The sequence below is a fragment of the Balaenoptera ricei genome, chromosome 8 (assembly GCF_028023285.1).
Source record: "Balaenoptera ricei isolate mBalRic1 chromosome 8, mBalRic1.hap2, whole genome shotgun sequence".
NCBI classification, from domain to species: domain Eukaryota; kingdom Metazoa; phylum Chordata; class Mammalia; order Artiodactyla; family Balaenopteridae; genus Balaenoptera; species Balaenoptera ricei.
In genome coordinates this window covers 89,611,782-89,634,148 of record NC_082646.1, presented here as the reverse complement: position 1 = coordinate 89,634,148, position 22,367 = coordinate 89,611,782, and the positions used below count along the sequence as shown (strand labels likewise).

Genomic DNA, 22,367 nt, shown 5'->3' with positions numbered 1-22,367 from the left:
TGTGTTGCCTTTTCCTTAGAAGTCTTCCCAACATTTTGGTCATTTTCCTTGTTTAAATAAGAAAAAAAAAAAAAAAAGGTATAAAATTTCATTTTCATATGCTCTCAGTGTGACCCCTCTCAGTACTACAAATAAGTATAAATTTATAACGTGGAAGACAGCCTGCTCATACAGCACACAGTTCATCCTCTGTTTAAGGATCCCAATCAAGACACCTTACCCCTTTCTCAAATCAGTGTTATTCTCTGACCTCACGCTGCAACAGAACTCTTTTTAGAAATGACGATTTTCTCACATAAACCTAAGCAGTATAGAAATATCAGAGAAAGTATTTTTTGGTCAGAATGAATGGGCATTTGTACCAACAGCTGAGAAGTCAAACCATGAAAAGTCGAACCATGAGAAGCAACTGATTATATGAAAAGCCTGGCTGTGATCTCCATGAAGAATTAAACTGTCTTGCATTTACAGAGCATTTCTCCTGGGCAGTCCATGTCAGCTCTATAAGGCAGGCAGGGGCGGGTATCACCGCCCTTTTCACCTACAGGGAAACAGATGCACTACAGTTTAAGCGTGTCAGTCCAATGGAAAAACAGAACTCCAAGCCAAGGGTGATTTACAGCTGTCTCACTTTCTATTCCTCAGATTTAAAAATTAGAAAAAAAAAATAATAATTTCAGTTAAAACGGATTGAAAATAATGTAACTTATGAAAGTTATTTTGAAAACAGCATGTGGTTACAATTTTCAGTAATATGACAAAAGTTTTGAAGACTATTTTTAAAGAATAGCTTGTCAAAACTAATTGGATTAAGCATCTTCTTAGCAATTGATATACTGGGGCTCTAATTATTCTAGAAAGCTCTTTTGTTAGAGCATAAGCAGTTCATCATGTCAGAGCATACAACTTGTACCATGTAGTCTTTCTTCTGGCGATTCTCATCAGCAGAGAGCAACACGACTCTGTGACTAGTTAATTAAATCACCATCCAATTCCAGTTACAGTTAGCTTGTCGGTCGTAGCAGAGTTGTTAAAAGAGAGAAATAAGCTCTTCTAACCTTTACAACAATTAGTCAAATTTTCATATTATCAATGGAATAAAGAGGATAGTTCTCACCTGCTTCACAGGGCTTCTATTCTTTCTGAAGTTTTACATTTCACATCCATTTTTTCCTAATGTCATATTACAGTTGACCCTTGAACAACGAGTTTGAACTGTGCATGTCCACTTACACGTGGAGTTTTTTCAATAAATACCTAGTATAGTACTACCCGATCCCCGGTTGATTGAATCCCCAGATGCAGAACCATGGATATGAGAACCAAGTGTAAACTTAAACGCAGATTTTCAACTGCTTGGGATCAGCTCCCCTCACCCTCACAAGGGTTAACTGTGATTTTAAATTCCTTCTCTCCTCGTGTAGAATCCCTTTTAAGCTATTCCAGGGAAATTACTAATATACTTCCAGGTACTAAACTTCTGTGTCATAACATTTAAAATACAATAGAAATTTTTATATTTTCTCATATTTTATTGCACAGTATAAACTTGATTAAAATGCACTAAGTAACAGCATGTGTTTAAATCAACACTAACTTAAAATGTTAGGTAGGAAATAGCATAACTTACTTTAATATATTCCAACTCAGTATGAAGGTGAGCAATTTATTTCTGAAGGTTTAGATATTTTAACTGTAGTTTATTATCAAAGCAAACAAAATATTTTGGTCTCTTTCTTCACCTTTGATTCTTTTTAATTCTTCTTCTTTAGTTCACAGTGTCATAGAAGTGTAAAATAAGACTGATAGAAACCACTCTAAAACATATGGCTTTATATACATAAAAAATTCAATAATGTTGCCACAACCCCTAATACAGAGTGATTCTTATTTATCTACTAGTATCCAGAATAAACTTCTGTACATATTAAATTGTTCAAGTATATCTAGAGCAGTGCTTATAAAAGTGACGTCCCACTGCTACATTAATGGGCATCTCTTTGAAGACCACTTCTAATTTCAACACAATTAAGGTAGAGTTCTAAAATTTTTTGATTTTACAACTTATCATACATCTTCAAATATTCTAAAATGCTCCAATGAGCCAAACATCTAATTTAATTTACATCTAGCTGAACATCCCTTTTGTACAGCACCAGTGGTTAAATTAAAAATGCATCTGACTAACCAAATGTTTTCTTCCTCCCATTAGTTACAGTTTGTTATTTATTTATATAACACTGAACCCAAACTGAAAATGAAGACAACTCAGGTCAAACTCTTTCACCCTAAATAAACATTTCATTCACTTCACACTTAAATACCTAATTGTTTTCCTATAGTGTATGTTTCTCAGTAACAATGATACAATTAACTAAGCCAAAGACCAACTTCTCATCTTTGAGGATTAGGCAAGTCGGATAGGATTCTCCAGGTTTGCTTTAAAACTTTCCAGAAACCTGGTAGCCAGTTCGTCATCTACCACTCGGCTGTCACTGGACATTGTGACCGTTATGAGCTGGTGTTGCTGCAGTTTGGCATTACCCTCTTCATCCTGAGTGAGCTTCAGCACAGGTCGGAATCTCCCAACAGCCAAAATGCAGGCCTGAGGAGGGTTGATCACTGCAGTAAACTCATCGATGCCAAACATCCCCAAGTTGGAAATACTAAGGGAAAACAAAAAGCTCTGAAGATGGCATGTCCTTAATCAAAGAACCCTTTCCCTGAGTCATATATTTTTACTTTATTAAAAAACTGTGCCACAGAACCTTATTCCAAGTTACTCAAAGACCAAAGACAAAGAATACCATTTACAGTAGGATCAAAAAAACAGGTATCAACACACAAATATTGTATCTAATGTAAACATTTATTCAGCATTGAACTGGAAGTCCTAGGCAGAGGAATATGGCAAGGAAAAGAAATAGAAGGTATGAAGACTAGAAAAAAGAAATAAAACTTTATTATTCACAGATGAACTGATTGTGTACACAGAAAATCTAAGCCTCTATAGGTAAACTAGTAAGATTAATAAATGAATTTAGCTAAGTCACTAGATAATAAGTCAATATAAAAATTTACATCTATATACAAGTTGCTTTCATTAGAAAATAATACCATTTACAATAGTATACAAAATATCTAGGACTAAATCTAATGAAACATATATAAGACCTCTAAACAAAAAATTATAAAACACAACTGAAAGAAATCAAAGAACAAGTAAACAATGGTTTATACCATGCTCATTCACTGGAAGACTCAATGTTATAAGGATGTCAATTCTCCTTAAACTTAAATTGATCAAACAATTCAATGCAATCCCAATAAAAATCCGAGCAAGATTAGTGTGTGTGTGTGTGTGTGTGTGTGTGTGTGTGTATGAAAAATGACAAGTTGATTCTAAAATTTATTTGGAAGTACAAAGCCAGGAAAGACAATCTTGATGGTGAACAAATTTGGAAGACTTTCATTGTCATATATCAAAAGTTATAGTTTGCTGGTATTAAGCAAGGGAAGGACTAACAGGTCAATTGAAAAGGAGAGAGAATACAGAAAAGGACCAAACACACTTGGTTACCTTCTCAATGCTACAGAGAAGAAGTAATCTTTTCAATAATTGAGGCTTAGTCCATTAATTATCCACAAAGGGAAAAAAAGAGAATCATGACCTTTACCTCCATATCAAAGACAAAATCTAATTTCAGATGAATTGCAACCTACATGTGAGAAGTTATAAAGCTTCTGAAGATAACATAGAAGAATAACTTCATGACTCTGGGATAGACAATAATTCCTAGCAGAAAACAGAGTACTAACTATAAAGAAAAATACTGATAAATAGGATTTTATTAAAATTCAGAACTTCTGTTCATTAAAAAACACCATCAAGAAAGTTTCAAAGGCAAGGTACAAAGTGGAAAAGGTATTTCAAATAATATATATCCTATAAAAGTCTGTGTATAGGGAAAAAGGAACTCCTATAAAACATTTTTAAAAACAGACACAAGACTTCAACAGGTATTTTACCCGATGAGTTACCAGATACCCAAATGGCTGACAGATAAATGAAAACAGTATTCAACATCATTAATTTGCATTTCTCTGACCACAAAGAGTACCACTACACACACCAAGATTCATTAAAATTTAAAACCTAACAATATTAAGAGTTAACAAGAATATGAAGCAATGGGAATTCTTCATACACTGTTGATGGAAGAAAAAAATGGTAGAACCATTTTGGAAAACTATCTGGCAGGATCTACTAAAGCTATAAACTCAGCAATTCTACTTTCAGGTCTATACAACAAAAATATGTACAGGGCTTCCCTGGTGGTGCAGTGGTTGAGAATCTGCCTGCCAATGCAAGGGACACGGGTTCGAGCCCTGGTCTGGGACGATCCCACATGCCACGGAGCAACTAGGCCCGTGAGCCACAACTACTGAGCCTGCGCATCTGGAGCCTGTGCTCCGCAACAAGAGAGGCCACGATAGTGAGAGGCCTGCGCACCGCAATGAAGAGTGGCCCCCGCTTGCCGCAACTAGAGAAAGCCCTCGCACAGAAAACAAAGACCCAACATAGCCAAAAATAAATAAATAAATAAATTAATTAATTAATAAAAAAAAATATGTACATATAGTCACCATAAGACACTAACAAAAATGTTCACGAGCACCAAACTGTAAACAACACAAATGCCCAACAGTGAAATGGACACTAGCATATTTATACAGCATACTACAGAATACTATAATGCAATAATAAATAAATGACTGCTTCACACAACAACATGCATGGTTCATCTCACAGACATTAATGTTGAGTGAAAGAAGTCAGACACTGAAAAATATGTATTTATGTAAAGATCAAAGTTGGCAAAACAAGAACTTCGGTGATAATTTTCAGAATCATGGTTACCACCCTCAAGGGGGTGAGAATTAGGAAGGGTAAAGGGAGGCTTATGGGATGCAGATAATGTTCATTATCTTGCTTTGGTTGGTTACACAGCTTTCTTCACTTTATAAAACATTCCAGCTACACTCAGTGTACTGTACTGTAAGTTATACTTAAACAAAAATAGAGCTGATAATAACTCAAGAGTCTATGTGTTAATATTTTACCCCAAAGGACCTTAAAATAAATCACAAGTAGAAAAAAAATAGTTGACGTTTATAAATCTATTGTATGTCAGACCCTGAATGTCATTCTATGAACATCTAAATGGGTTAACTAGCTAACCCTAATGGCTTCCTACTAGCTTTGATTCATATGAAAGACTAACTAGTCTGAAGAACATTTTCACATATTCTCTTGTCTAAATAAAGTATGATATTTAGCTTAAATTTTTAAAGAAATGTTTCAGAAAATAAATGAAACAGGTTAACAAGGACTTCATAAGTCTTATGTCTGTTTGATGCTACAAATAATTAAGTTTAAATTTTACCTAAAAGATCCTCCTTGGTATTCTTCAGGTAACAATTTTCCATCTCTAGCTTTCTTTGATAGAGCCTGAGAAAAATACAAACAGAGCATGACAACCAACACTACATTATATGGCTGATTTTGTCACTTAAAAATATTTTTATAGGGTACACTCTCATCTTTGATATGCCTTGACTTGACGTTATAAGAGACTATATATACATACATATGTATATATATATATATTTTTTAAAATTATATATATATAATTGTCTCTAACACACTTAAAAAATGAGTAAGTTAGGCATTAACCAAGATGGCGGAGTAGAAGGACGTGCTCTCACTCCCTCTTGCGAGAGCACCAGAATCACAACTGGCTGCTGGACAATCATTGACAGGAAGACCCTGGACTTCACCAAGGAGGATACCCCACGGCCAAGGACAGAGGAGAAGCCACAGTGAGACGGTAGGAGGGGCGCAATCAGACTAAAATCAAATCCCATAACTGCTGGGTGGGTGACTCACAGACTGGCAAACACTTATACCACAGAAGTCCACCCACTGGAGTGAAGGTTCTGAGCCCCACGTCAGGCTTCCCAACCTGGGGGTCCTGCAACGGGAGGAGGAATTCCTAGAGAATCAGACTTTGAAGCCTAGTGGGAATTGATTGCAGGACTTCTACAGGACTGGGGGAAACAGAGACCCCACTCTTGGAGGGCACACACAAAGTAGTGTGCGCATTGGGACCCAGGGGAAGGAGCAGTGACCCTGGGGGAGACTGAACCAGACCTACCTGCTGGTGTTGGGGGGTCTCCTGCAGAGGCGGGGGGTGACTCTGTTTCACCGTGGGGACAAGGACACTGGCAGCGGAGGTTCTGGGAAGTGCTCCTTGGCGTGAGCCCTCCCAGAGTCTGCCATTAACCCCACCAAAGAGCCCAGGTAGGCTCCAGTGTTGGGTTGCCTCAGGCAAAACAACCAACAGGGAGGGAACCCAGCCACACCCATCAACAGTCAAGTGGATTAAAGTTTTACTGAGCTCTGACCGCCACAGCAACAGTCAGCTCTACCCACCACCAGAGCCTCCCACCAAGCCTCTTAGATAGCCTCAACCACCAGAGGGCAGACAGCAGAAGCAAGAAAAACTACAATCCTGCAGCCTGTGGACCAAAAACCACAGTTACAGAAAGACAGACAAGATGACAAGGCAGAGGGCTATGTACCAGATGAAGGAACAAGAAAAAACCCCAGAAAAACAACTAAATGAAGTGGAGATAGGCAACCTTCCAGAAAAAGAATTCAGAATAATGATAGTGAAAATGATCCAGGACCTCGGAATAAGAATGGAGGCAAAGATTGAGAAGATGCAAGAAATGATTAACAAAGATCTAGAAGAAATAAAGAACAAACAAACAGAGATGAACAATACAATAACTGAAATGAAAACTACACTAGAAGGAATCAATAGCAGAATAACTGAGGCAGAAGAACGGATAAGTGACCTGGAAGACAGAATGGTGGAATTCACCGCTGCGGAACAGACTAAAGAAAAAAGAATGAAAAGAAATGAAGACAGCCTAAGAGACCTCTGGGACAACATTAAACGCAACAACATTCGCATTATAGGGGTCCCAGAAGGAGAAGAGAGAGAGAAAGGACCTGAGAAAATATTTGAAGAGATTATAGTCGAAAACTTCCCTAACATGGGAAAGGAAATAGCCACCCAAGTCCAGGAAGCACAGAGTCCCATACAAGATAAACCCAAGGAGAAACACGCCAAGACACATAGTAATCAAAGTGGCAAAAATTAAAGACAAAGAAAAATTATTGAAAGCAGCAAGGGAAAAACGACAAATAACATACAAGGGAACTCCCATAAGGTTAACAGCTGATTTCTCAGCAGAAACTCTACAAGCCAGAAGGGAGTGGCATGATATACTTAAAGTGATGAAAGGGAAGAACCTACAACCAAGATTACTCTACCCGGCAAGGATCTCTTTTAGATTTGATGGAGAAACCAAAAGCTTTACAGACAAGCAAAAGCTACGAGAATTCAGCACCACCAAACCAGCTCTACACAACAAATGCTAAAGGAACTTCTCTAAGTGGGAAACACAAGAGAAGAAAAGGACCTACAAAAACAAACCCAAAACAATTAAGAAAATGGTCATAGGAACATACATATCGATAATTACCTTAAACGTGAATGGATTAAATGCCCCAACCAAAAGACACAGACTAGCTGAATGGATACAAAAACAAGACCCATATATATGCTGTCTACAAGAGACCCACTTTAGACCTAGGGACACATACAGACTGAAAGTGAGGGGATGGAAAAAGATATTCCATGCAAATGGAAATCAAAAGAAAGCTGGAGTAGCTATACTCATATCAGATAAAATAGACTTTAAAATAAAGAATGTTACAAGAGACAAGGAAGGACACTACATAATGATCAAGGGATCAATCCAAGAAGAAGATATAACAATTATAAATATATATGCACCCAACATAGGAGCACCTCAATACATAAGGCAACTGCTAACAGCTATAAAAGAGGAAATCGACAGTAACACAATAATAGTGGGGGACTTTAACACCTCACTTACACCAATGGACAGATCATCCAAAATGAAAATGAATAAGGAAACAGAAGCTTTAAATGACACAATAGACCAGTTAGATTTAATTGATATATATAGGACATTCCATCCAAAAACAGCAGATTACACGTTCTTCTCAAGTGCGCACGGAACATTCTCCAGGATAGATCACATCTTGGGTCACAAATCAAGCCTCAGTAAATTTAAGAAAATTGAAATCATACCAAGCATCTTTTCTGACCACAACGCTATGAGATTAGAAATGAATTACAGGGGAAAAAACGTAAAAAAGACAAACACATGGAGGCTAAACAATACGTTACTAAATAACCAGGAGATCACTGAAGAAATCAGAGAGGAAATCAAAAGATACCTAGAGACAAATGACAATGAAAACACGACGACCCAAAACCTATGGGATGCAGCAAAAGCAGTTCTAAGAGGGAAGTTTATAGCTATACAAGCCTATCTCAAGAAACAAGAAAAATCTCAAGTAAACAATCTAACCTTACACCTAAAGAAACTAGAGAAAGAAGAACAAACAAAACCCAAAGTGAGCAGAAGGAAAGAAATCATAAAGATCAGAGCAGAAATAAATGAAATAGAAACAAAGAAGACAATAGCAAAGATCAATAAAACTAAAAGTTGGTTCTTTGAGAAGATAAACAAAATTGATAAGCCATTAGCCAGACTCATCAAGAAAAAGAGGGAGAGGACTCAAATCAATAAAATCAGAAATGAAAAAGGAGAAGTTACAACAGACACCGCAGAAATACAAAGCATCCTAAGAGACTACTACAAGCAACTTTATGCCAATAAAATGGACAACCTGGAAGAAATGGACAAATTCTTAGAATGGTATAACCTTCCAAGACTGAACCAGGAAGAAACAGACAATATGAACAGACCAATCACAAGTAATGAATTTGAAACTGTGATTCAAAATCTTCCAACAAACAAAAGTCCAGGACCAGATGGCTTCACAGGTGAATTCTATCAAACATTTAGAGAAGAGCTAACACCTATCCTTCTCAAACTCTTCCAAAAAATTGCAGAGGAAGGAACACTCCCAAACTCATTCTATGAGGCCACCATCACCCTGATACCAAAACAGACAAAGACACTACAAAAAAAGAAAATTACAGACCAATATCACTGATGAATATAGATGCAAAAATCCTCAACAAAATACTAGCAAACAGAATCCAACAACACATTAAAAGGATCATACACCACGATCAAGTGGGATTTATCCCAGAGATGCAAGGATTCTTCAATATACGCAAATCAATCAATGTGATACACCATATTAACAAATTGAAGAATAAAAACCATATGATCATCTCAACAGATGCAGAAAAAGCTTTTGACAAAATTCAACACCCATTTATGATAAAAACTCTCCAGAAAGTGGGCATAGAGGGAACCTACCTCAACATAATAAAGGCCATATTATGACAAACCCACAGCAAACATCATTCTCAATGGTGAAACACTGAAAGCATTTCCTCTAAGATCAGGAACAAGACAAGGATGTCCACTCTCACCACTATTATTCAACATAGTTCTGGAAGTCCTAGCCACGACAATCAGAGAAGGAAAAGAAATAAAAGGAATCCAAATTGGAAAAGAAGAAGTAAAACTGTCACTGTTTGCGGATGACATGATACTATACATAGAGAATCCTAAAACTGCCACCAGAAAACTGCTAGAGCTAATTAATGAATATGGTAAAGTTGCAGGATACAAAATGAATGCACAGAAATCTCTTGCATTCCTATACACTAATGATGAAAAATCTGAAAGAGAAATTATGGAAACACTCCCATTTACCATTGCAACAAAAAGAATAAAATACCTAGGAATAAACCTACCTAGGGAGACAAAAGACCTGTATGCAGAAAACTATAAGACACTGATGAAAGAAATTAAAGATGATACCAACAGATGGAGAGATATACCATGTTCTTGGATTGGAAGAATCAACATTGTGAAAATGAGTATACTACCCAAAGCAATCTACAGATTCAATGCAATCCCTATCAAATTACCAATGGCATTTTTTACAGAGCTAGAACAAATCATCTTAAAATTTGTATGGAGTCACAAAAGACCCCGAATAGCCAAAGCAGTCTTGAGGGAAAAAAATGGAGCTGGAGGAATCAGACTCCCTGACTTCAGACTATACTACAAAGCTACAGTAATCAAGACAATATGGTACTGGCACAAAAACAGAAACATAGATCAATGGAACAAGATAGAAAGCCCAGAGATTAACCCACGCACCTATGGTCAACTAATCTACGACAAAGGAGGCAAAGATATACAATGGAGAAAAGACAGTCTCTTCAATAAGTGGTGCTGGGAAAAGTGGACAGCTACATGTAAAAGAATGAAATTAGAATACTCCCTAACACCATACACAAAAATAAACTCAAAATGGATTCGAGACCTAAATATAAGACTGGACACTATAAAACTCTTAGAGGAAAACATAGGAAGAACACTCTTTGACATAAATCACAGCAAGATCTTTTTTGATCCACCTCCTAGAGCAATGGAAATAAAAACAAAAATAAACAAATGGGACCTAATGAAACTTCAAAGCTTTTGCACAGCAAAGGAAACCATAAACAAGACGAAAAGACAACCCTCAGAATGGGAGAACATATTTGCAAACGAATCAACGGACAAAGGATTAATCTCCAAAATATATAAACAGCTCATGCAGCTCAATATTAAAGAAACAAACACCCCAATCCAAAAATGGGCAGAAGACCTAAATAGACATTTCTCCAAAGAAGACATACAGACGGCCACGAAGCACGTGAAAAGATGCTCAACATCACTAATTATTAGAGAAATGCAAATCAAAACTACAGTGAGGTATCACCTCACACCAGTTAGAATGGGCATCATCAGAAAATCTACAAACAACAAATGCTGGAGAGGGTGTGGAGAAAAGGGAACCCTCTTGCACTGTTGGTGGGAATGTAAATTGATACAGCCAGTATGGAGAATAATATGGAGGTTACTTAAAAAACTAAAAATAGAATTACCATATGACCCAGCAATCCCACTACTGAGCATATACCCAGAGAAAACCGTAATTCAAAAAGACACATGCACCCGAATGTTCATTGCAGCACTATTTACAATAGCCAGGTCATGGAAGCAACCTAAATGCCCATCAACAGATGAATGGATAAAGAAGTTGTGGTACATATATACAATGGAATATTACTCAGCCATAAAAAGGAACGAAATTGAGTCATTTGTTGAGAAGTGGATGGATCTAGAGACTGTCATACAGAGTGAAGTAAGTCAGAAAGAGAAAAACAAATATCGTATATTAATGCATGTATGTGGAACCTAGAAAAATGGTACAGATGAGCCGGTTTGCAGGGCAGAAGTTGAGACACAGATGTAGAAAATGGACATATGGACACCAAGGGGGGAAAACTGCGGTGGGGTGGGGATGGTGGTGTGCTGAATTGGGCGATTGGGATTGACATGTATACACTGATGTGTATAAAATTGATGCCTAATAAGAACCTGCAGTATGAACAAACAAACAAACAAAACAACTAATACTAAACTTTCATTGGGTTATTTGTATGGAAATATGTTAATATAAATGTTTCAGACATTACAAGAAATTTCTAAAAATCTTATATTTGTATTTGTATGGAAATATGTATGGAAATATGTTAATATAAATGTTTCAGACATTACATGAAATTTCTAAAAATCTTATATGTTCTGGTATAATGTTATAAGTAATAATCCTAGTTATTACTTTAAAATGTATATCTCAGAAATAACTAATTTTCTTGTCAACTGCATTATTATGAACTTTCATCGAATCTTTAACTGTGGTCGTTTTTAAGTCTTTTCTCATTTACAGACAGTTCTGGGTGTACTCTGATGCTTTTGCAAATATGTTCCTATAAAAGGGTTTCATCTTCAAGAAATTCATGGAAAAGACTCTGACAAGTACAGGTTTCTGGTAACTGACTGTACTGCTGAACTGAATGAATAAGCATTTTCAGAACTCTAATGAAAAACTGATGAACTCAAAAAAGTGCTAACAAAAGATCAAGATGAAAAAAAAAATTTAATTACATGGGACTGAGTGAACTGATGAGGATGAGTATAATCTTTGTGACTTTCTGTCTGAATTAAAAAAAAAAAATCCCACAAGGACTCAGAGGCAAAGAATATACAAATCAATTTTCACTGCAAAGTAAAGGAGCTGTTACAGTGGAGGATTACTGGACTGAATGTCAATATTATGACATAGTATGAGTGTGTTTCAGGTTTGGTAATTGCAATCATTGTTGCTTTTATTGTGGTCATCCATGTACAATGCTTCGTGTCAGTCTATTTATCTCTTGTAAAAATAAAATACAGTGTGTGTGTGTGAAAAAAAAAAAAGAGTAAGTTAGAGCACAGATAATCTAAGAAGCTATATACATGTGAATCAGAACTCTAGAAAAATCATTTCCCTTTAAAAATTCTTCAAATATTGGAATTACCTTGTACACTATGCAGAATGTTTCAGTGTTTTTTATATATACAGTGAAATTTTCCATTTTGCCTATAAAATTTTTTCTTGTAAGACAAAGTATTAGACGAGCCCTTCTTGTTACTCCAGTAGCTTTTAAATAAATTATTCAACGGCAACAATCTCACAACCAACACATCAATTTTCATTTCAGTGTTTGCTTCTTTTTTACCCACAACATATATATAACTTCAAACAGTTGTTAAAAAAAACAGAGAATTTTATAGTTACTTTTCAATATTATATGCATCTTCTGTATTGTTAGTCTTTGCAACTGATTTTTAAATGTCTGTTTAACATTCTAAATACTGCATCTGCCACAATTTAGTCATTTTCCTAGTGTTGTAATTCGGTTCATTTGTTTCTTTTGAATTCCTTCATATAAATTCTCAGAAATGGAATTACAAAGCCCTAGAAAATGAACTTTTTTTTTTGGTCTTGATCCTATAGCTAAAACATTTCCTGTGAGCTAGTCTACCCTGCTACAAGGAATGTAAAAATGTAGTAATTTCATATCACCCTTGACAAAACTGATGTCTAAAAACTTACAGAGGGAAAGACAGATAACACTCTGAGAGCTACATGAGGAAAAGTAGTTGAATTTCCCTCTACTTGCAATTAACCACACTTCTTAATTTTTATTTTTCAAAGCTTCAAAAGCAAGGGGACAGAGACTGAGTCATTACATACGAAAAATTAATGAAGAATTACTTTATGAGGGGGAGAGTAGAGATAAGCTACTGTCATTGGGTAGATGATATAAATCTGGGGTTTACTTAATATTCTGTATTGGATAGCTAACAAAGGTACAATTACAATCCCCACTGAAAACTACTTAATTTTGAACCATAGATGATTTAATTTTTGAAAAATAAAACATTCTTTAAAAATCAAAAACGATCTCAACATATCACTGTGACTTACTGCCAAATGAATCAATTACAGATTTATATTATTTGGATATAGTTACTTATAAAACTATTTACATCCAGAATGAAAAAAATAAAAGATGAATTTAGACTTGTATAGTCCTTGGAATATTAGAAGTAGAGAGGACAATCTACAAATGCATTTCTCCTGCCTTAAGCAATATAATAACTTCACATGATCTGAACAAGCACGTATCACATGAACTTTAAAAGGCATTTCTCTAAAGGCAGATGATCGTAACACATCCTGATGAGTTACCAGGCTACAACAAATAAAAAACATATTCATTAAAAAAAAAAAACCAACAGATGACAAGCACACATAATACACTTTAAGAAAATCTCTATAGACCCAAACATCAGCAGGATATTCTTGTCAACGAACTCCTAAGAACGTGGAATAAGAATAGTTTCTGATGAGGATCACAGGTTTTGAAAGTAACTAATTCTCACTGGTATTTCCTGGGAATGTGAACTTAAAAATCAAAGCTCGTGTTTCCTGAACCATCCAGTTGACAAGACATAATACAAGCTGACTAGCAAATATTTCTAAAATATATCACATGCCTTACTAATTCATTCAAAAAATTTACTGGGTACTAATGAGCTAAACTTTGCCTCTGCCTCTTAAAACTGTTGAAGCTGGCCTACTGCCTGCGTTCCGCCTATTCAATGTGATGTTTTGGTGAGAGCTGACTCTTCCATATTGGACCCCAGAAAAAAGAAAGCGTTTTTGCTTCTGGAATACCAAGCACTTCTAGCGGTCTCGACTGTAGAGAGGAAATGAATAAACTTTTAAGAATAAAATGCTGTGAAAAGTGAGGTCTGTCCATTACCACTTTGACAGAGCTATAGTTTCAGCTTTAACTTTAAAATGTATCTAAAATACCATCTCTAGAGTTGCATTATAGACTTTGGGAAACAAAGCAGCCAACTTGAACACAGCTGGCCCTAGCTTGTACGCATGTTATTTCTGAATTTTTAAATGTTAAATGTTCTTAAAATGGGTTGTACCTGGATTAAAAACTTAAAAGTCTATATACGTAATTGATAAGCACTTGGAAATACCAAAAATATATATTACGCGCGCGCACACACACCTATCTCACAGTGTGGCGGTGTGTGCTAACCTACCTTCACAGAGTCAGCAATCTCCGGCAGACCCTTAGCAGCAGCATCTTTGATGACTGGTGTAATTAACCCTCTATCTGTTGCCACAGCCACTGAAATGTCAATAAAGGGCAGTTGCTTTGGGCTCTCTCCATCCCAGCTTACATTAACACTCGGCATTTGCTAGAAAGCAGAAGTAGAGAAAAATGTTGCTAAAGAAGTAGCTTTAGACCAAGGTTGTTACGGAAAAATAACTAACATTATTATGTAGTTTTGAAAGTGAATATAGCTAGACTGAAGGAAATAAATAAAACTTCGATTTGAAAAAAGTGGTTTGGACCTCTACATTAAATATCTTTTACGTTTGGGAAGAAAAATTAAACATACCATCTTTTTTGAAGCAAGCTTGAGGAAATTCTGATGACGTACCCATGTTTTGATCTCTTTATATCATGGCTAAGAAAAGGGCTTCCTTTGTTAAACCTAATTGCTAGGAAGTAGTTAACGTGTGTTAACCTTCCTGTCTCATATGATGACCGACATGACCTCGAGGAGAAGAGGGGAGGGCAGAGGGGTAGTGACATCCAAGCACATTACTTCTAAGGCATGAGGAAGCCTGACTTTCTAGTGCAGCCCTGGGAAATATTAGCAGGCCCTTGATAAATGACTTCCCTATTTAAGAGAGATTTCCTAGGCTTCATAAACATATGCTATATACTATATAGGAGCATGTATATATTTAATATACATACAACTACACTGAGGATGAAAAAAACCAGAGGAGATGACTAAATGCCTGGAAACAGTGTGTACTGATAATGTTGCCAGACATCACAGGAGAAAATGATGCTGAAAAACAGAAATCAAAAACTAATTTCTCTTCTCAAAAATTCACTGCTTTCTGCAGAGTAAGTAAGATCCAAGCCTCCCAGCATGTCATTTAAGCATGGCAATCCACAATTTGATTCCATCCAATTTAATTTTACTCTTGACCACTCCCCTAAGATGAATTTCCACTTTACTCAGGCTTCTCACTCTTATGCTACACTCATTTCCATTTCACCACTGTTCAATTGCAATTTTCACTTCTTCTTTCGAGGCTCAACTCTTTCATTCAACAATGCCACTCTGTCAAAATAATAAAGTCCCACTCTCCCAGAAGATTTTAAATTCTTCATGGACAGTGAAGTAAAAGAAGAAAACAAAACAAAACAAACAAACCCTCACAAATGAAGAATGTCTGGCAAATAAATTTAATTAGAAAGTTATGTAACAAAAACCTCTAGGATAAAGCCTAAGTTGTATTCAAAGGAAAATTCATCTTAAACTTTCTTATTAATAAAAAATAATTATAATGAATTACACATTCAAGTTTTCTAACAAGATATTTCTAACCAAAATAAACCTAGGGAAATGAAGGAGGGAACACATAATGAAACAATGTAAAAGGAGTGATAAAGCAAATATGCAATAATAAAAGTGAGACAGAGTTCAGAATAAACTCAGGCAGTGAGGACATTAAAATAATTATAAGAAACAAATTCAAATAACTAGGTTAATAAGTTTGGAAATCCAGGTGAGATGAATGATTTCCTGGGAATATGTAAATTTCTAAAACTGATTCAAGAAAAAGCTGAAAACCAAACAGCTTGATAATTATAGGGGAAAAAAATGGGAAAGCTGCCAAGGCCCCTTCCTCAAAATAGAACTAGGCTCAGATATTTTTACTGGTGAATTCTATAAAACTTCAAGAAATACAAATATTTGTAATACTGAAACAAGCACAGAGAAAGGAAAGGGAAAAATACAACCAAATTCATTTTATAAAGCAAATGATTTAGAAAAAAGAAAAACCTGAAAAAGCTAGCACACAATTTAAATTACAATTACTTACGGTTTCTGATAACAAAATTATAAAATGAAATCTTAACAAATAGCTAATGGACCACTAGAGACTCACTTGAAGAAGGCAAGAATGATTCATAATTAGAAGATCGTTAATATAAATCAAAATATTATTTGGTCAAAAGAGAAAAACCATATGAACACTGAGATACCAAACGACTGAAAAGGCATGCCTTTAAAATTTTCTATAGTTGTACTCTCCAAGAACTAAAAATAAATTCCTTATAAAAATACTTTAAATACAGCACTTAGTAAGCAGTGATGCAGAAAATAGCACAGTTATAGAAAGAAGCCATGACAGCAAATGGTGCTGAGCAGGGATTCAGGAAGCCTGGGCTTTGGATTTACATCTCCAGTCGGACACCTCGCTGAACTGCAGGCTCTGACGTTCACCTGCCTTCCTGCCACCCCGCTGGGACACTATGAGGCTTCCTGAACTTAATTTGTCCAAAACTGAAGTCTAGATTCCCTGCCTCAAACCTGCTCCTCTCCCAATCTTAGTACGTGGGAAATTCCATTCCTCCCACTGCTTGGACCAAAACCCATGTCCTTTTTTCCCTCACATTCCACATCCAATCCACCAGCAAACCCTGGTGGTTCTGCCTTGGAAATGTAACCACTTCCACCCTTGCCTCTCCGCAAGCTGTGTGCCACACAACCGCCGCAGCAGGCTCTCCTTTTTCTTTTTAAAGTTTTAAGTCAGATCATGTTACTCCTTCGCTCAAAACCCTCCAAAGACTTCCTTCTCATTCGTAATAAAATTCCTCCTCCTTCCCATGGTCACCAAGGCCTCGTGTACTTCGGGACCCCCTTAGCCCCTCTCCCTCTTCTTTTATGTTTAATCTCATCTCTTACCCTCCTACTCTCACTAACTCCACTCCAGGCACACCTGATCCCCAGCACCGTGTCTCTGGGTGACACGATCCACTCCTCACAGCCTCTGTGTTTGCTGTTCCCTCTGCCCGGAGCATCTTCTACCACACCTCTACGTGGTTTTCTCCCTCTCTGTCCACAGGCCTTGTCGCAATTATCATCCTGCCAGAGAAGCCTTCCTTGGCTAACTTTTGAAAATAATACCTCTAGTTCTTCCTTTCCCTTAACCTGCTTTTTCTCCTCAGCACTTTCACTATCTGACATATGTATTTGTTTGCCTCTCCCAACTAGAATATAAGCCCCATGAGAGCAGAAAATATGTAGGCTTTTGCTCACTACTATATCTCTAGTATTTAGCACATGCTAGGGGATCAATTAGTATTTGTGGAATAAACGGTCTTTATTCTGCTGTAATTAGTTGTAAGCCTTTGTGATTCTCAGTTTCTCCACCTGCAAAACTGAGTGAGATTAAATAACAGAATATTTTTAGCATTAAAATTATAAAATTTTTGTGACTTAAAAATAAGAGTCCTATTTATTATATAAAATCCCAAGATGTGAGACTACTTTGGAAGCCAGAATTATTTGGGGTTTGCTACTTACTTTAAGGGTAACAGCTGCTGCCTTGATGATAAAATCGTTGACTGATACTTTGATGTCATCTGAAAGAAAAACAAGTGTATTAAAATTAGTGTTCATAATAAAACTTTTAAATTAACCATTATGATTTCAAACTTTTAAATTATGGACTGCACTGACAAACAATGATAAAAAATATTACAGGTTTTGTTCGCTTAGTCATGGTTCCTCTGAGTAGGGGAACGTGCATTATATGAGGTCCTGGATAAATAATATTAACCACGAATATGAAAGTTTTCTCCTGATCGATTACAGTTCTTTTAAACTGCTCAGATATCATACACAAGAACCGGAAAGATACATGACAACCATAATCAGAAAGAAAAGATCCAAGTCCCATGTCTTGAAAAAGACAAATGGTCTGTCCATGGCATATATAGTCAGGAAGTTTACAAGATGATTCATTTTTTTCCACATCCTTTTCAAATGTCCGTATTCTGTGTATTCTTTATAATACATGGATTATATTAGAACGGTGGTAGCGGTAGTCACTTTAAAGAAACAAACATAGATATATATATAGAGAGGGGATGTTCAGAAATTTCTTTTTACTAACAAAGCGTACAATGAAAAAATTTAAGATCACTGCATTAAATAAGAGCTGCTTTTTAACTTAACAAAACAGGATACAGCAAATGCCAAAGATGAAGCAATGTTGGCGTGGGTCTTAATGCAATGAATAAAATGAGGTTCTCTGTCTAGTTTTATGGTGAATCCATTTAAATCAATTTCCTTCCAGTATAATGTTTTAAGATAAAGCTGGGGTCCCCTCCCTTCCCAAAGAGCTGATCTTAATGAAAGCATTTGGTTTATACCTCTGCTTTTCCCAGTGCGTATGAAAGTGTTGTAAACTACATTTGATTCTTTATTGCAAGGGCTTCTATAAACTTTAAGATCGGTATCTAGTCAGTTGATGGTATGTGGCAGGATACACAAATCCTGTTACTCTACTATCATGGAATTTTACATGAATGATATCTCATTCCAAAGGCATGCTAAGACTTCAGAAAGGGATTAGATGCATTACCATAAACCTAAATACTGTCAAACTGTCATGGTAACTGTCAGCTGCTCTTCTAATACACAGCTCTTATCATTCAGATTTCCAGAAACACAAACATTTTTGTTTGTTTAAAACTCCTTTGGGAGCAGAAAAACAAATGGATTTCCAGTGCTTAGAGCCTTAATGATACCCACATACAGAAAATTTGGTCTGCATAAATTCAAATATGCAGACAGAATATTTTATGAACACACTGTGCTTACCTCTCATGCCTCCTTAGCCTCCTTCTCACTTTACCTACTATCCATAGGTGTCCACAGTGAAGACTTCCCAAACCATTTACCAGCTGATGATTTCCAAATCTACTGCCCAAGTCCATAGTCCTCACTTAAAATTCCCTGCCCTCATCATACTCCTACATTTGACCACTTTCTTCATCTTGAAACACGTTCTCTTTCTGACTTCTGTGTCACAGACTCTCCTGGTTTTATTCCACTCTCTGCTCACTTACTTTCAGTCCCTTCCTCTCAATGTTGACATCTCCCCAGGTGAGAACTTTCAGTTTGATACCATTTATATGATAATGATTCCTCCAAATTCTATCTTGAATCCTGGTGTATCTGGAGCTTCAGACTCATACACCCTCTTTCTCACATGACATTTTCTACTTACGTGTCTGATAGGCATCCCAAATCTAATATGTGCAAAGGAGATTTTTTTCAAGTTCCTTTATTTTTAAATAAAATTTAAAACATACAGAAAAGTTTTTTTGCATTTTTTTTATATTGCGGACATTTTCAAACATACAGAAAGACCATTGGTAACATTTATTAAGAAGAGAGTAGGAAATACATTGTGAGGGAATATCAAATATTCTCCTTTGCATACTGTTACAAAACAAAGTGTGGAACGTACTTACAGAATGTTATATACTATAACCTTTAATGTGGGCCCTTTGAAGACTCATCAAAAAATCCCTAATTGAAAGGACATACCAAACCTGGTCCATGCAAAGATACTACACTAATCCATACCTCCAATGAAATTGTACTGTTTCCTGCCTCATGAGAGGAAGGAACCAGGAAAATTATTCCCACAATAACCTCTATATCATAACTAGCAAGTATGATTTGAAACCTATAAGGGGAGCTTCCAGGGTTAACTTTTTGAACATTGATCACTCTGTCTGAAATAGCTTTCCATTTGGTTCCTTGGACTATTAAAATCTGTCAGGTTTGAAAGCCTGTACCTATACTGATTTATCAGTTCTGCTTTCACTTAGGATGTAGAAAGCCACAAGAGAAAGTTGTGCCCATCCAAATAGGGTGGGAGGAAAAGCAACATAAACTACAAAATCATAACTTTCTTGAGCCTATTAGGGAGCTGAGGTTACATCTAAGCTTTACAATTATGTCTAACATTTATAACTAGAGTTCCAAGGAGAAAACACATGAAGCAGAAGATACAGTTAAACATAACTGTATCTGGGAGTTTTCCAAAATTAATGAAAGACACCAAACCACAAATCCAAGAAGCTGAGAGAAACCCAGACAGGATAAATGCAATAGGGAAAAAAACAAAAAACAAAAAATGTTAGGCATATAATAGTCAAGCTGCTATTGGAAAAATCTTGAAGGCAACCAGAGAGAAAGAAAACATCATATACAGGGCAACACAGATTAAGAATGGCAGCAGATATTCAGCAAGTCAGAAGATAACGGAATGGTATCTTTAAGTAAAAATACTGGGGGAAAAAAACCTGTTTACTCAAAATTCTATACCCAGCAAAAATACCTTTCAAAAATGAAGGAGACACACCCATTAGAATGACTACTATCAAAATCACAGAAATAACAAGTGTTAGTGAGGATACAGAGCAACTGGGACCCTTGTGCACTGATGATAAGAATGTAAAATGATGCAGCCACGAGAGAAAACAGTATGTTAGTTCCTCGAAAAGTTAGAGTTAGAATTACCATATGATTCAGCAGTAACACTTCTGGGGATATAACCAAAAGATCTGAAAGTAGAGATGCAAAGAGATATTTGTATATCCATGTTCACAGCAGCATATTCATAAAAATCAAAAGGTGGAAGCAACCAAGTGTCCACTGACAGATAAATGAATACACAGAATGTGGTATATACATAAAATGGAATATCATTCAGTCTTAAAATGGAAGAAAATTCTAACATATGCTCATTGTGAATGAACCTTGAGAACAATATGCTAAGTGAAATAAGCCTGTCACAAAAGGACAAGTACTGTATGATTCCACTCAAATGAGATACAGAGTGGTCAAATTCACACAGACAGAGAGTAAAATAGTGTTTGCTAGAGGCTGAGGGGAAAGGGGAACAGGGAGTTACTGTTTAACAGGTACAGTGCTTCAGTTTTACACAATGAAGAATTTCGTGAATATGCATGGTGGCAATGGCTGCAGAACAATATGAATGTACTTAATACCACAGAACTGTATAGGTAAAAATGGTTAAGATGGTAAATTTTATGTTATGTATATTTTACCAGAATTTATAATTCAAGGGATGGAAAAAAATGAAGGAGAAATAGACTTTTCCAGACAAAAACTGAAAGAATTTTTTGCCAGCCAACCTGTACCACAAGAAACATTAAGAAAGTTCTTCAGGCAGAAGTATGATAGCAGATAGCTAGCACTCTGGTTCTGTACAAAGAAATGAAGAATGACAAAACTGGTAAAAATACAGACAAGTATAAAAAGACATTTTTTCCCCTCATTTTTAAAACTTTAAAATATAGTTGATTTGCTAAAGTAAAAAAAAATTATACATATATTCTGCTGACATCATATGTAGAAGTAAAGCATAAGAATAACAGCATAAAGGATGAGGGAGGGAATACAGGCATACTGTAGGGTGCTTACATTATACATGAGGTGGTGCAATAAAAATATGAAGGTAGATGTGATAAAGAATTATACTGTAAACCCTAAAGGAACCACAAAAATAAACATGAATAAATAAATAAATAATGAGAGAGAGGAGAGAGAGTAAAAAGAGAGAAATAAAATGGAATCATAAATAAAAAAGTAATCCAAAATGAGATAAGAAACAGGAAAAACAGGAAGAATGATGGGACAAAAACAAAGGACAATAAATGGTACAAAAGAAAATTTTACAAAGGAAAAACAAAGAACAAATCATTAAATGTGAATAGTTTAAATCTTAATAAAAAGACAGAAACCACAGGATTGGATTAAAAAAGTGAGAACCAATTATATGCTGTCTGCAAGGAACCATCTAAATACAGGTATACCTCATTTCATTGTGCTTT

At 35.9% G+C, this 22,367-nt stretch overlaps 1 protein-coding gene across 1 annotated transcript in view; it reads right to left on the bottom strand.

The window, feature by feature from the left end:
• Positions 1-1,542: 1,542 nt before the first annotated feature.
• The window catches only part of PDHX (pyruvate dehydrogenase complex component X), an 89,050-nt gene continuing 68,225 nt past the window's right edge, over positions 1,543-22,367 (bottom strand). Inside the window, exons 8-11 of the mRNA XM_059929641.1 lie at positions 18,016-18,074; positions 14,659-14,817; positions 5,448-5,512; positions 1,543-2,666 (exon numbers count right to left, since the gene is read on the bottom strand). Of these exons, the coding sequence (XP_059785624.1) occupies positions 2,408-2,666; positions 5,448-5,512; positions 14,659-14,817; positions 18,016-18,074 (542 nt within the window). The 3' untranslated portion in view covers positions 1,543-2,407. The remainder of the gene's footprint in view (positions 2,667-5,447; positions 5,513-14,658; positions 14,818-18,015; positions 18,075-22,367) is intronic.